The 15,553-nt window shown below is 39.8% G+C and overlaps 1 protein-coding gene across 1 annotated transcript in view; it reads right to left on the reverse strand.

The window, feature by feature from the left end:
* LOC101846202 overlaps positions 1-15,553 on the reverse strand; it is a 50,161-nt gene that overhangs the window by 24,398 nt on the left and 10,210 nt on the right. Inside the window, exons 2-4 of the mRNA XM_013080139.2 lie at positions 5,265-6,887; positions 2,916-3,092; positions 217-387 (exon numbers count right to left, since the gene is read on the reverse strand). Of these exons, the coding sequence (XP_012935593.1) occupies positions 217-387; positions 2,916-3,092; positions 5,265-6,830 (1,914 nt within the window). The 5' untranslated portion in view covers positions 6,831-6,887. The remainder of the gene's footprint in view (positions 1-216; positions 388-2,915; positions 3,093-5,264; positions 6,888-15,553) is intronic.

Below are 15,553 nucleotides of genomic sequence, written 5' to 3' on the forward strand. Positions count from 1 at the left end.
TGGGTGTGGATGCGTGTATTAGTGTGTTTACGTACATGTGAGAATGCGCTTGTGCGTCGATGTGTTTATATATGTGTGAAGGTCTGAAGTGTGTGCGTGTATGTGTGTGTGTTTGTGCGTGAGTGTGTCTATGTGTGTGTGTGTGTGTGTGTGTGTGTGTGTGTGTGTGTGTGTGTACGTGTGTGTGTTTGCATGGTGTATGTTTATGAGACTCACCTTGTCAGTGGTGCCAATGTACTCCGGCCCCCATGTGATGACGGGCATGTTAAGTGTTGTCAAGAGATTGGCCACGTATTGGGCAGATGACCAACTCCGTGTGTGGTAGAACGGGTTGATCAAATGGAACACAGCTGTACTGTTGGCTTCCAGAATATTCGTACAGAAGGCCTTTGGAGTTAAGATAAAATGCAAATGAAATTAGACGCGATGACCCAGGGTGAGAAAAAGTGAAATTTGATAATAATGAGGTAGAATTAAAAAGGATAAGATTGGATAGTATTAGAGTAAACAAATAAATTGTGATACGTTAGTAGATATGATTAGCTTTTATGAGGCGGAATAATCGCAAAGACAGATTGAGACCAGTTGAATAGAAATATAAGAACCCAAGAAAAGATAGGCAGAGACCAGCAATGCATGAAATTAGACAGTTTCAATAACCTAATTAACATGACATAATAATTAATTATTTCGATAATATTCTCACAGGAAGCCCCTGAAGTGACATAAATACCACATTGCCTTGAGATTCATGAGATCGCCACATTGTTGTGAAAGCTTATTTTTATGTTAGGACATTCGATCGCACTTTTTATGAGCACATGTACTTAAAACAAGAAGGAACAACCTGCTGAAGTCTCCTTAATAAGACAGATTAAGTAGAAGTATAATTAAATCCAGTCATTTTCGATGTTCAGTTCATATTGATATCACTTTTTTTTTTGGGGGGGGGGGGGGGGGGCGTGAAATGTTTTACGGCGCTCGCAACTGTATAAGGTTACATGAACGTGCGGGACACACCTATCATTTTCAGTTGGAAGGACATTTTGAATTTTACCCATATGGCGGCCGAAGCCTACTCATCGATTTTCTACCACCAAAGGGTCTTTAACGTTCGCAATTTGCACACGGGACCTCCGGGATTTTTCGCCCTTGTCCGAGAAGGCTAGGTGTAGATTATTCCTATCAGAAGATCATGAGTGAGGCTGAAAGACAGCAGTAAGAAAGAGCCAAGAAAAAGCAGTAGAAGGACTGCAGAAAGAGTCAGGAGCCCAGGGGAGGGGGCAAATGGGGAGGGAGCAGAAAGCGGAAACGAAAGCAGACGACAAAATATTGTTAGAGAGCAGAAAGGGGTGGGAAAGGAGAAAATCTGAGAGAAGAAAAATTTCCGTTGCTAACCGGATTCGAACCCTGGACCTTTTGAAAGAGAGGCCACGAGAGCCCCCATATTACATTCTAGAAATCTGTATAAGAATATGGGCTAATGACGGAACGTGGTTGGTTCTTACATTCATAAAGAATGTATTCTTTGACGCTACTTTGCGCAACTCTGGCATTTCTTAGTTCATACTCTAATCCCTGCACTATTTCCATTAAAAGTAAGCTCAACAACACAGCCATTGTTAAATAAGTTTAAGAAGTCAAAAGTTCTATTTTTTAAATGGTAAATAGAGGCATCTGACATACTTTTAACATTTTCTAGAAAATGTTTAGAGCAAAAGTACGTCAGATTCTTATCCTACAGATTTCAGATGTCAGGAGTACAAGAAAATGCTGGCATTACAATAGCTCACACACCATCACTCCAAAATTTGTCAAAAGTGTCTGCTTCTTATCTAAACTTTTCAGTGTACGGAGACAGCTGTGGCATCAGAGTTATCAAATAATACTGGTTTTGAGAAAGGAGCACACGTCTGGTGAATTAACATTCATGATTTTTCGGTTTTTAAAAATATTTGTTTCGAAATATTTTAGTTACTGATATTATGGAAAATAAACTACATGTAGTTGTGAAAAGTCAATCAACGACAGAAATCTTGGGCAATAATTCCCAGAGATAATAGTCAGCGATTAGTTTAAATGTTACAAGGTATTTAAATCATTCTTTCTTGCATAATCTTTTTCAATGACAGCAAATTAGGATACAGTTAGAGAGAAATAACGCAAACACCAAATTTACAGCCTCTATTGTTACGTTCCTGTTAAGAACTTGTGAATTTTGCGGCCTACGTAATAGACAATTAATTCCACACTATTTTTTTTCTCCGGTGTTTCATAATGTATATGTAAAAAAAGCGAACACCAAAAATATTTTCCCGACGCGACATAAATTCATTGTGCGTTATTTTATGTGCGTTATACTCTCAAATGAATACATGTATTACAGTACTAATTTTGCAAAATCATGTATGCAGCATGTGCACAAAGAAGATTGCACTTGATGGAAACGGAAATCGAGAGTATAAGTGAATTACCAGAATGATGAATAAGTCTTGGAATTTAAAGATGTTGTGAAGTGTAAGCATTCCAAAACTTGCAAATTCAATTCTTCTTCTTCTTCTTCTTCTTCTTCTTCTTCTTCTTCTTCTTCTTCTTCTTCTTCTTCTTCTTCTTCTTCTTCTTCTTCTTCTTTTTTTTTGTGCTACTTCACTCTCTCTCTTCTCTCTCTCTCGATTTTTTATTCACTTCCTATATTTTCTTCACACACACACACACACACACACACACACACACACACACACATACACACACACGCACACACATACACACACACACGCACTCATAAACACAAACACACACGAACACTTTCACACACAGACACAAACACACACACACACACACACACACACACACACACACACACACACACATACACACACATACACAAAAACATACATACACATATATATACACACCTGTAAAATGTCTCTGGGGTTATCGTTAGCAAGAGTGACGAGTCGGCCTGTAGGCCGGATGTAAGGAATTAAGGGGAGGAACTCTTGCTGCCTGGTCACCTTGGTGATTGCGCTGTCAATGTAACGCTGGTATCCCCGCCGAACGCCCAAATGGACAATCACTTTGAGAGAAACGGGCTGGGGAAATAAAACTACACTAAACATTGTGCCTCTCAAGGTGTACTGAAAATACAATACAAGTTCAAACTCTAATAAGCATAGCTTGAAGTTATTTGCCATTGAAATCACATTTTATACAATCAAGTCTCACTCATTTTCAATGACGAGGTGCAATGTATGTTTCAATGCGACTTTGGATGTCCCTGTTATAATATTCATATTCTATTCCACAAGGTCAGAAATAAACTGGTGACACATAGAGAAAATTTTAATGGTACAGCTGGTACAAGTATCAATGCCGGGTCTCGATTTAGCTCCCTTGGGGTGAAATTCAAAAATGGTTTATAGACTTCCGTGCTGTTTGATTGAAAATGCTTTGTCTGTCTTTTAGCAGGGAACAGTTACAGCCAGGCTATGTCGCGAAGAATGGTGGTTCACAATACAACCATGATGCATTCAAGCAGAATATACGATGTAGACTCTACAATTCCCCACACAACTAGACCCCCCCCCCCCACGTGACAAGAGAGCACAATAATCACGAAATAAAACGAAACAGTGAAAACTAAATAATAAAAAAGCAAAGGAACGTAAATAAAACAAAAAACAATAGTAACGAAAAATTAAACAAATCTATTTATCTATCTATCTATCTATCTATCTATCTATCTATCTATCTATCTATCTATCTATCTATCTATCTATCTATCTATCTATCTATCTATCTATCTATCTATTTATCTATCTATCTATTTATCTATCTACCTACCTCATAAAACACTGCCGAATGCAGAAGGGTAAACATAAGAGTAAAAGGCGATTTGTGAAAAAAAAACTAGAAAAATACCCAGGTCCTTTTGTTTCTGTTTTTTTAATGTTTCATACTCATTCTAATTTCCCCACCTTTTTCTTTCTTTTCTGTGATATGAAGCAGACTGTCGACCACCAGGACGGAATAGATTATTATGGACTCGATATACCACGCAATAGATCGATGCTGTTGTTCAAGTGTGGTCTGAATCATTAACCTAAAATCGTGCTCTTTTCCCACAATACACTTGGGGTCAAGACAGCACGATATGTCCTCCACTGTCGAAAGTGCTGTCCACTGTCTTCCACACGAACATTAAACTCCACGAACAACAGAGATAGCGAGAACAACAGCAACAACAACAACGACAACAACATAAACAACAACCTTTTAGAAGACCACGACGACGACAACAAGAACGACAACAAGCACTTTAGCATCAACAACAACAGCAACAACAACAGCGACGACAATGACAACAACAGCAATAACTACAAAGACAATAAAAGCGAAATAGTTTGTCCGAAAAACAGTTGCGATGCCTTCGTTAACTCTTCTGTAAGATTCCTCTTGGGAAGAGACCCAGACAGTTCGCCCCACACATGTCCACATCGCATCTCCACACCTTCTATCCTCTAATTCTCTTGGGTATGCTATCTAATCCCAGGCCTAAACACATGTCTCTATCTTTTAGCGCTGGATCCACAGTTTACACGGTGGCCAGTCCTTCAGCGTGATGAGACTCCGCGTTTAAGCTGAAAAGGCCTATGGAGATGATCAGGTGGAAGGACGTTGAAAGAAAGGGGCCCGTGGGGGTTCGGGGAATTTGAGGCAACACAAACATTCAAGAAGCCCTTATCCTTTCGATTTCTACATAACAACAGCAGCAACAGTAGCAGTAAGAGGCAACGACATGAACTACAAGCACTGTCCCAACACTACAAGTTGACTGCTACATAATAATAATAATAATAGATAGCATATTTATAGCGCATATCCCCGCTCAACAGCAGGCTCTACGCGCTGTACACTATATTATTACCCCAGCAGACCATAGAACACTACGAAACATTCTCAGCTTCAATACCAACACTTTCATCACAACCAAAACAATCACCTACTATTAGTACTAACAGCTCAGTGGCAATCACTACCCTTTTATCGTTACCACAGCCATCACCATCTTCATCAAAACAACCATACCCTTCCATCATCAGTGCTGCTGTTACAAACGACATCGTCCAACACAGCAGAAATTGCAGCAACAATGTCGACCACAACGCCAACAATTTAAGCAAAAACTAACAAACAACAACAATAAAAACAATATCAATAGCAGTAACAACAACATTCACTGTACAGCTAAGTCCATTGCTCACCTGTGGTTCCGTTCCAAGCCCAGGCCCAAGAGGAGGAGGTTGGAAACCGGGGCCGTTTCCAAGACCGGGGAAGTTGGAGAATCGATCTCCCGTCCCGGGTCGAGAATTTGGGAATCGAGAATCACGATCACCAGGTGGCCTGGGAAAGCGATTCCTGAACGGTAATCCAGAACTCCTTTTTTCAGATGAACTAGCTGGCCGTCGTCTTGAAGTAAATTCGTTGTTACTTTTCGATGAACGTTTGAGCCTAGAAAGCGTGCGGTTTGATAGGTCTTTCTCTTGTTTATGATTACTTCCTAGATCTAACGAGTTAAGTTTGTTTGTATCTTGGACTGCCAGGAGATTCAACTCAGATGATAGTTGAGTAGAATTAGAACTAGTTTGTTGATCTTGTCTCACTAGGTGTTCTATAGACGTTCTTTGTATTGGTTTATGGGAACTGTGTGGCAAAAATGCTTTTTTAAAATCATACTCTAGCTTTTTGTTGATTTCAGAACGGATAGCGTTAGTGTTATTTACAACGGGAAATGTTTGTGTAACATTTTTGCAGCCTTGATTTCGTACAGGTCTATTATTATGATAAGTTCTGAAATCAACACCATTTTCCACTGTGTTCAATTTGCCTTTCTTAGACAACCAAAGCCCAACAGGATGCAAAACTTTCCTTGCGCGGTCAAAGATGTGTAACGAGTGGAAAGCAGAGTTCAAACCGTGATCAAATCTCCATGTTGAAATTCCACCTACAAGTGTTGACACTTTCAACCATTGAGTACGTTTCATGGACGCTTTAGAGCGATGAAAACGTAAAGGAGTAATTCTCAGCCTTCGAAATTTAGATGCGTTCTGCAACTTGTACCTGGATAGGATAATTCCTTTCTTCTGTGGTTCCTGACGTTCGAGTACGGCAGGAATGCGTTTACTTTTCTGTTGAAATTTAGTCAAAGCTGTTTGTGGCAATGCAAGGATACCAGAAGGTGCATCTACTTGTCTTGGTTTCGCTAAACGTTTGTTTCGTAGAGAACTAATTTGAGTTCTTGATACTTCTGGTAAATAGTGAAATACTTCAAACCAACGTTCGACATAACTTCGCGATTGGGCTTGAGAAGATGGGCTTGATGTGCCACTGTGGACTAATTTGGGAACAAATGAAAATCGCTGCATAGTTTTCGACGTTGGCGGTGTCGCCAGGTCTTGGAGTTGTAATAGTCTATCAGAAGCCTTTGATGGAGCAGACATCGACACAGTTTCAAAGGATTGTGAAGACAGTACAGCCTTGTTATCAGCAAGATCAGAGGATTTGTCGTTGATATTCTTTACCAGCCTTCCCTGATTCTGTCGCCAAGGCTGCTGCTGCAGGTCTTCCACCACCATATCATGTCTGGTGATGCGGTCTGCTTGGAAGAAGCGCTCCTTCGGCCAGTGTAAGTGAGTATTTGCAGAGCGTGAGACTAGATGTTGATTTCGTGAGTTAGTCAACTGACCGGACATTATATGCAGGAACCAGCTCAGTGTGAAAAGCAAGAGCAGCACGGCAGGCCACTGAACTCGTGGTTCAGACGCCATCATGCCCAATCAGACGTCCGTTCACTGCGTAAACATATGGGCTGAGTTTTACGAGCTGATCTGAAGAAAGACAAAAGCCATCTTGGAAATGCAATATTAAGGGGAACAGTGTTTCCGAAACTTTTTAGAACGCGGGGTAAAAAGAAAAGTTATCATTTTTTAATGAATGTCGGTGGCATAGTACATGTATAAGACGTTGTGATGAAGATGGTTGTAGAAAAAGATAAAAGAATGAATATTTGTATAATGTTGGTGGTTTACACTCTCACCGATCATTTAATAGTAGCCGGGCTGTTTCGACCCTAGCTGTCAGAGCAACCATGTTGCTGAGACCGATACAGTGTTCTAAAAGACAGACAGAGGTACTAGATAACATTTTCCACATTCTTGATTCGAACGCAGGTCATCTGGGTGCCATGGCGAAGCGCCTACCTGTTGCACCACAGATGCCGGTAAGTATAAAGGAAGAAGAAAAGAAAAAGAGGAAGACAAGAAGATATAAAAGATAAACATAAGAGAAATAAATCCATAGGGGAAGGAAAGGGACCGCAAGCATAAGCAATCATATTATAAGAGCGATTATGACGGAAAGGAGAAATGAAAAACATGGGAATTGAGACACGAGAAAGAAATTCATGTTTTGTCACATAAAAGTTGTTTGGAAAAAAATATAAGAAAATGGACGAGGAGGAAAGAGAAGAAACAGTTTTGAAATGAAATTCTGTAGTTGGAAAAAGGAGAGGACAAAGGTGGAACTAGAAACATGAGAAAAGAAGAAGGGGATTGTGAAAGAGGGGATAGGATGCAATTAGTAACAGTGTCACTTTGCTTTCCTTCTTCAGCTTGCTTATGGACGAAGCATTCTGTAAAAAAAAATGGATGCACAGTTTTTAATCTAGACTCACAAAAAACTCGAGTGCCCTCGAGAACAGACGCCCAACATCCTTGGTAAATGCATGTGAACGAGAAGGTTTCTATACAAAATAATGTTTGCTCAAGGCATGAGCCTTTCATCACTACTGCAATTCTCTCTCCCATACACCCTTTTATTAGGTGTCCTCCCCCGTTTGCCAACCATTCTCAATAGTCCCCATCACAAACATAATGCTGCACCCCTCGGAACACTATACAAAAATATATTGGATCTACACTAGACAGCCTCATTCCTTGCATTCTCTACATCGAACGAAATGCTTTATGTTGTCAATCAAAACGAGAACTTGGATGTCCACACGTTTTTGTTTTCTAGTTTTTATATAGAGAGACAAGATTCAGAATATTGCTTGAACTCTCTTAACTGCCGTCTCCTGCAGGGACAGTTGATGAGTTGACAAGTCGTGATTGAATTCTCAGCACCTATTTTTCCGATTTTTCTGTCCCCATCAACATTTTCAGGCGCGATAAAGCAACCTTTATTTCAACAACAAATCACACGAAAAGAAATTAAGGTTCAGTTTTATGAAATGTAATCATACACCGCCTTTCGCCGTCCCTCATAACTGCGCTTACCAGATTTGTTATGAGCTGAGAGTCTGGGTTCCGGGAGACTTTCGAGAAAATGATTAAAGGGCTGCCTTTTCCTTTGGCTTTATATGGTATTACACAATGAAAATGGAGAAGCAAAACGGAGGGAGGGAGGGAGGGTGATAGTTGTATTTGGTGGTGCGATTTAGAAGACGTAGGCAGTACATTATCACAGACGTGGAAAGACTGTTACCACGTTTATACCTGAGTTAGTAGTCTATATCGGAGGCCTTCAAATTCAGCAAGCGCCTTCCACCCCTTCCACCCCCACCCCCCCTAACCGATCCCAAAATATCTTACCATTTTATTCCTTTTTGGTGGCTTTGCTTTTTCATTTACTGCCTACCTTATAAGTATGGCGGATGGATTTTTTCCCTTACGTTTTACACTTTAAAAAATATATCAATATAATGCGTAAATTGCAACTCAGTTAGCCTTGGGTCTAATGAACAACCTAAGTAGGATCCGATTGTATAAATATAAAGAATGCAACCCCATAAGATAAACTGGTAACGGATGCTTGCCAAAATTGAGCACATATTATTGCATAACCGACAGAATGAAGTTGAAACACCTGCTGAGCACGAAATAATAAAAATGAGATGACTGTCACTGGCATATGGTGTAAAAACTATGATCGTTACTGTGAGGGAACCTGTAATTAACAACCACGTCGTATTTTAAGGAGAGCAGAAAGGGAGATAAGGAGGATATGAGGTAGGAAGTAAATACCGGGAATATGGTGGGGTTGATCTCCATGTAATGCCAAAGGTATGCCTAAATAGGCCAGAAGAGTCATCGTGCACTGCTCTGCGCATGCAATTACTGGGGACGATGCCCATTCACTGCTAGTGCACATGCTCTTGGTATTAACTGTCGGTCTCCGTGTAATAGTAATACGCAGTTGCGCTCAGCAAAGATCGTACATAACAAGATTGTTCACTCAGCCAAAAATATCTCTGGGGAAGTTCGCTCATTGCTTCAGATGGCGTGGAAGTCTCTGTTTTGAAGCTCTCTTTCGTTTCTCCGGAAGAAGAATAGGAATAGCAAAACGTGTCAGTTTCACTTTAATTTCTTCTTCAAACAAATAGGGTGACTCTCTTTGCAAAGCAGGCGCTTTTCTAAGAGAGCACCACCGGATTTGGAAAATATTTACTCAAAGAGAGGAGAGAACTATCTTGTTATGTATATGATCTTTGGCGCTCACTGGGGGCGATCCCTGTGCACAACCATTACGCAAGCACTTGGTGGGGTCGATTGATCTCATGTATCAAAAACGTGTGTGCACTAGCTTAATTGGGGGGGGGGGGGGGGGCGATCCAGGCCTGTGCACCGACAATGCAAATCTAGGGGTGACAACTTTTCACCCCTAACTTGATTACAACTGATCGGATGATCTCCCCCGTGCACCAGCCTTTGGACGTAATAATCGAGAATCGATACTCATCAACTGAGATTGCGTGTGCACTTGATAAGGCGATTGAACTCCCCATGCACCGACAATTTGCGTGCACTTAGTTAGGGAAATCAGCGTGCACCGCCACTGTGATTGCACATGGTGGGGACGATCGATCGATCCCCGAACAATGTAAATGAGTGCCCTTGGTGGAGATGCTCAATCCTTGTACACAGCAATGCTGGTGCGCTTTGTGAAAACAATCCACGTGCATCATCAATAGGAGTGCACTTGGCAGTTCTGAAAGCATGCTGATTGCTTTCCTACCGGTTTCCTTTTTGGAACCTATTGAGAGAAAATCGAATCGATCAAACCTGCACAATATTGAGAATATAACGTGGCAAGTCGTACGTTGTATTGTTTTCCACTTTCTAATGACACCAGGTTATACTCAAAATGTAAATTTTGATTTCTGTTATCCCTATAATATGTCTGATATTAGATGTTAGGCAGCTATTTGAAACACGTAAAATGCTCTTTCAATATCTTTCAAAATAAACATGTTGTTTCAAGTTGTTGTCAAGATTGATTTGATATTTATTTATCTGTAGGAAAGTGTTTCAAATACATAAAACAAAATAAAATAAAGTTTTAAAAAATAAATAATGAATAGCAAAGAACTTTTAGTTGTCTCTACCTCCTTTGTGAATTCCTATAATAAATATATTGCTATAGTCGTTTGTTTGTTTTTAATTTTGAAAATCAGTATGCAGGTTACATTCACGTGAATCCACAACAGTTGTAATATTGATACTGTTTGTAAGTAAGTAATACTTAATTTTCTTTTTAATTGAATAGAGAAAAGCACCTCAAAACAATAACAGTCAGGGGAAAAGCGAGGTAGACAATTTAGAAAATATAATATAAAGAGAAAAGAAGTATGGACACTGTTTAACCATTTGTTTTATGATCTGAAAACAAGAATTACACGGAAATAAATAAAATATAACCAGAAAAATTGGTAGAAAACAGAAAAAACAACTAATTAGAAGCTGATTCATTCGCCCATCATCCCTAGCTCAGTGCCAGTTTTTTTGTTTCTGGCCCGCATTTTTTTCAACTTTGTGAACCTTGACCTTGTCCTCAAGTTCAGGGCTCTAAGGCGCATAACTTTCTGTTTAGAAATGCATGCCACTATTGATGCTCAGATAATGTGGATGGTTTTGGTATAGATATCTTACATGTTTTGTTGGGTTTTTAAAAAAATTTCCTTGGTAGGGGCGGGGGGGGGGGGGGGGATGAGTAAAAAGGATCGTCAGGATACCAAAAAGGATAGAAGCATTTTGTTTGACCTCATACCAAACGCTTTTGTCTGAATTTTGAAAACTTTAGTGCTATCACAATAACTACATAAATAATTATACGTGTAATATAATATACATACGTAAAATCGGATACAATCCTTGTCTTCGACTCTTTAGAAATGGTTGAACTTCTGTTTTATGAAGAAGCAACTTTCTAGGCCTTTCCACCTCTTAACTTAAATAAAGTATTGTTCTTGCAAACAAAATGAAGAGCTCTTCTAAACCCGAACACACACACAAACACACACACACACGCACGCACACACACACACGCACACACACACACACACACACACACACATACACACACACACACTCACACACACATACACACACACAGGGGGCTCTCGTGGCCTAAAGGTTTAGGTGTTCGCATTTCATTCAAAGGTTCCGGGTTCCAATCCGGGTAGCATTGGAAAAATTGTCTTCTCTAATATTGTCTCCTTTCACCTCCGTTCCTGCTCTCACGTAGTGTTCTGTCGTCTGCTTTCGTTTCCACTCTCTGCCCACAACCCCTCACTTGCTTTGCGCCCTCCTCTGGGCTCCTGGCTCTTTCTGATGCTACCCCTTGGCTCTTTCTTACTGCTGTCTTTCAGCCACACCCCTGATCTTCTGTTAGGAATGATGTACAACTAGCCTTCTTGGACAAGGGCAAAACAATCTAGGAGGTCCTAGAGAAGCGTACGTTAAAGTTCCCTTTGTGGTTTAAAATCAATAAGAGGAGGCTCCGCCGCCACCCAGGCAAAATTCAAAATTTCCTACCAACTGAAAATGTTTAATGTGTACCACGCGCTCACATTATGACCTTATGCAGTTGCAAACGCCGTAAAACACTTACTAAACACATAGACACACACACGCACACACACACACACACACACACACACATATACACGCACGCACACACACATACACACACACTCACACGTACATACACATACACACACACGCACACACACAAGCACTCACGCACGCACACACACAAAAGCACTCACACTAACACGTGCTATGTGCATAGACACAATCAGATACATTTCGCTCCTTTTTGTCCTCACCCGCTCGGTAAAAAAATATAAAAATAAAAATCCCATCTCACTATACCCGATCTGAGCATAGTGCCAGAGTGCGCCACCTCTCAGTCTAGTATTGGTTGATGCTGGGATGCCTTGGGGAATCGGGCGGCAATTTCCTCTCTTGGTCTTCATCCTTGTCCCCCGCCAGGCCCACCACGACTGCAATTTCACCAGTCTTTCACACAGCAGCAATAGGCTCTCTTGTACAAGGTTTGTCTTATAATGGCGGCAACAATTGATAGGGAAGATGTTTCCAGTGGCCTTCTTCAGTGAACTCGTGGCTACGTTTATTCACCATTATAGGGAATAATTCATGCGCTATGATATTATTGTTTATGAGACATTACGAAACTAAGCACGTCCTTCCTTCAGAGCCTATAGCAGACGGCAGTCGGTATCCATTTTGTACAATTTCTGACAGATATAGTCATCATACCTATCATTAGCAAGTGCCAGGTCTTCTGAAACAGACATCGGCAATCAAGGTTTGCCTTTCAGATGCTTTCAGAAAACTTGTACTAACTTGGTTTTTCCCTCTCTGTATTATTTTACAAAAATGTGTTGTTCTTGGTCTACCTTCGTAATGTTTTTTGCATGTTTTTTTTTTTAAATCTTGGAATGAGACCGGGGTAGGGAAATGGGGGAGGGGGGAGGATAAAGGCTGAATAAGACAATTAATATGCCGTCTTTTTTACGTTACAAAAACAACAAAAACGCTAACAATTATCATAACAATGCTAAGGATAATAATATTATAAATAAGAATTCTAATAAGACAATAATCAAATTGAATGATGACAGTATTGTGACAACAATTATGATGATGATGATGATGATGATGATGATGATGATGATGATGATGATGATGATAATGATGATGATGATGATATGAGCATAAAGCAACAAATTTAGTTAAATTTGTATTTGACTGCGCTATAAATAATTGGACGTCTTAACACAAAATCAAGTGAGGTATTATGCGTATAATCGCTCTTCAGATGACTGCTAACACATAAGCAGACATCCATACTGTCACAGCAAAATCAATGACAATTTGCACACCACATTACAAACATAAGACCACTATCAGCAAGAGGGACATCAATGCCTCGGTCCATGTTTAAAGTCAACGAATCAACACTAATAACGTGACTAAGATGTGAATAAATGTACAGGAGATATGGGAAGTAGAATTGGGCCCACGACTGACCCTTGTGGTACACCATAAATAAAATCAAAACGGGCTGACTGCCACTTTTCTCTAAAACAATTAGTGGTCATCTTATATAGGTTCAAAGGTAATTATAGGAAAAATAATTACACAAGCAACAAACGTTACCACAGCACTTCTGTTGACCCCTAATGTGAGTGCAGACAACCGGTAAAACAATTTTAAAATCATACCAAAGTCATGCAATGCACAATGCCAAAAATACAGAGGATACAAGCAGCCCAATACCGATGGTCTAAGTGCTGATCCCTGGTTGTATTGTTTTAGCTTGGGCTACAATGTCCTCTTTACGAACACACACCAGTAAACACCCACTCAAATGCATTGCATTACTTGTCTACCTGAAGCCCACCCACCACTCGCCCACTCGCTAATGTTTGTTTTCGTGTGTGTGTGTGTGTGTGTGTGTGTGTGTGTGTGTGTGTGTGTGTGTGTGTGCGTATGTTGTTACATAAACGCACACGCACACACACACAGAAACAAACAAACAAACAAACAAAAACACACATGCAAACATAGTAATGCGCACGCTAACATACAAATATCAAGATCACAATAATAGTATCATCTCTACTAAAAAGGCGGAAACGCCCTTGGTTACTTTTACCGTAATGTCGCAAACAACGTAACATGTCCATTTGGAGCACGACAAACATGCCCGACGTTCCTCAAAGAACACCACAGCACATTCACAGCACTTCCATGGCTCATTTATTAATCCACTTTGTTCTTCCACAATACAATATGCACAATTACATTCATGAAATATTAACTGTTTTCGAGAATAAACACATTCGATCTTCGAGCCCGTCTTTTAAGACCCGCGAATGCTTTCAAGTTGCCACTAGGTTTTGTATCTTTCTGCTTCCACTGCCTTTTCTTTCTATCGGTTTTACTTTTTCAAAAAAAATAATCATTGCCATTATGTCGATACATTTTCTTTGCTCAGACGAAACTGTACCTTGTCCCCGCCCCTATTCTGGCGTGTGCTCTGGTATTAGTTTTGAAATTCTTGAACATTTTTTCAAAAAGTCTATTCCTTGGACAGAAAATTTGGGGATGGCCCTAGAACACTATAGTACTGTGTTTCAAAGATGCAGTTTTTCAGAGAGCTTTGAATATCTACAAGTGTACTGTTTTGACTCAATTGATTAATCCTGATACATTTTATCATTCTCTCATTTTGAAGTATCTTATCTGTCATTGCATGGTTTTCTCATAAACCTTTTCAAACTTTCAATTCAGTTTCACATGACCACGTACATTTGGTTCTGGTATTTGAAAAACGTGACTTTTATCAAGAGATTGTCACCTCAGAATTGCTCTGTCCAAAGTGTACTTAACTCTGAGCTTAGCGTTCTTTGGCGATGAGATGTAAAACACAATCGAAACACAAAAAAGCTAACAGAACGAACGGAAAGAAAGTTGAAGCCATTTTAACATTAATGCTCTTAGAGTCCTGACATGGGTGTAAAACCAATTATATTTCCGGTAACGTAAATCAATAGTTGTTTTTCAGTAACAACGTCCGCAATAGTGGTGGGGGTATTCCAACAATATTAGGAATCATGCTGCTAGGCTTGTATTAAAGAAAAAGAAGAGGGACCACATTGCCCCCATGTTAAGAACGTTGCATTGGCTCCCCGTGTCAGCTAGAATGTCATAATATAGTAACTGCAAAATTAGTGCCATTAATGTGTCAATAACAAAGCTCCCTGGTATCTTAGTTATTTCATTTAGATTTATGTTCCATCTAGATCACTAAGATCAGATGATCAGTATCTTTTAAGAATACCTAGAAAATTAACAGAAATAACGTTAGCCCACCTTGTTCCATCAGTTTGGAGCTCTCTTCACCAACCCTTGAGACATTCAACATCTGAGTCTAAATTTAAAATATTTTAAAAGACACATTTAATAACATCTTTTTGATATTAGTAAATTCATGTTCAGTACAAAGTTATGTAAATGACTATGTATCCATGTATGTATTTTGTGAATTTCATTGTTTATATTGTTTTATTATGTACTTGTATGTACTCATTTCGTAACGATGTGTAAGCGTGCGCGTGTGATAAGCAAGTAGATGTGTGTGTGTGTGTGTGTGTGTGTGTGTGTGTGTGTGTGTGTGTGTGTGT

Source organism: Aplysia californica, unplaced genomic scaffold (assembly GCF_000002075.1).
Source record: "Aplysia californica isolate F4 #8 unplaced genomic scaffold, AplCal3.0 scaffold00076, whole genome shotgun sequence".
Lineage (NCBI taxonomy): Eukaryota > Metazoa > Mollusca > Gastropoda > Aplysiida > Aplysiidae > Aplysia > Aplysia californica.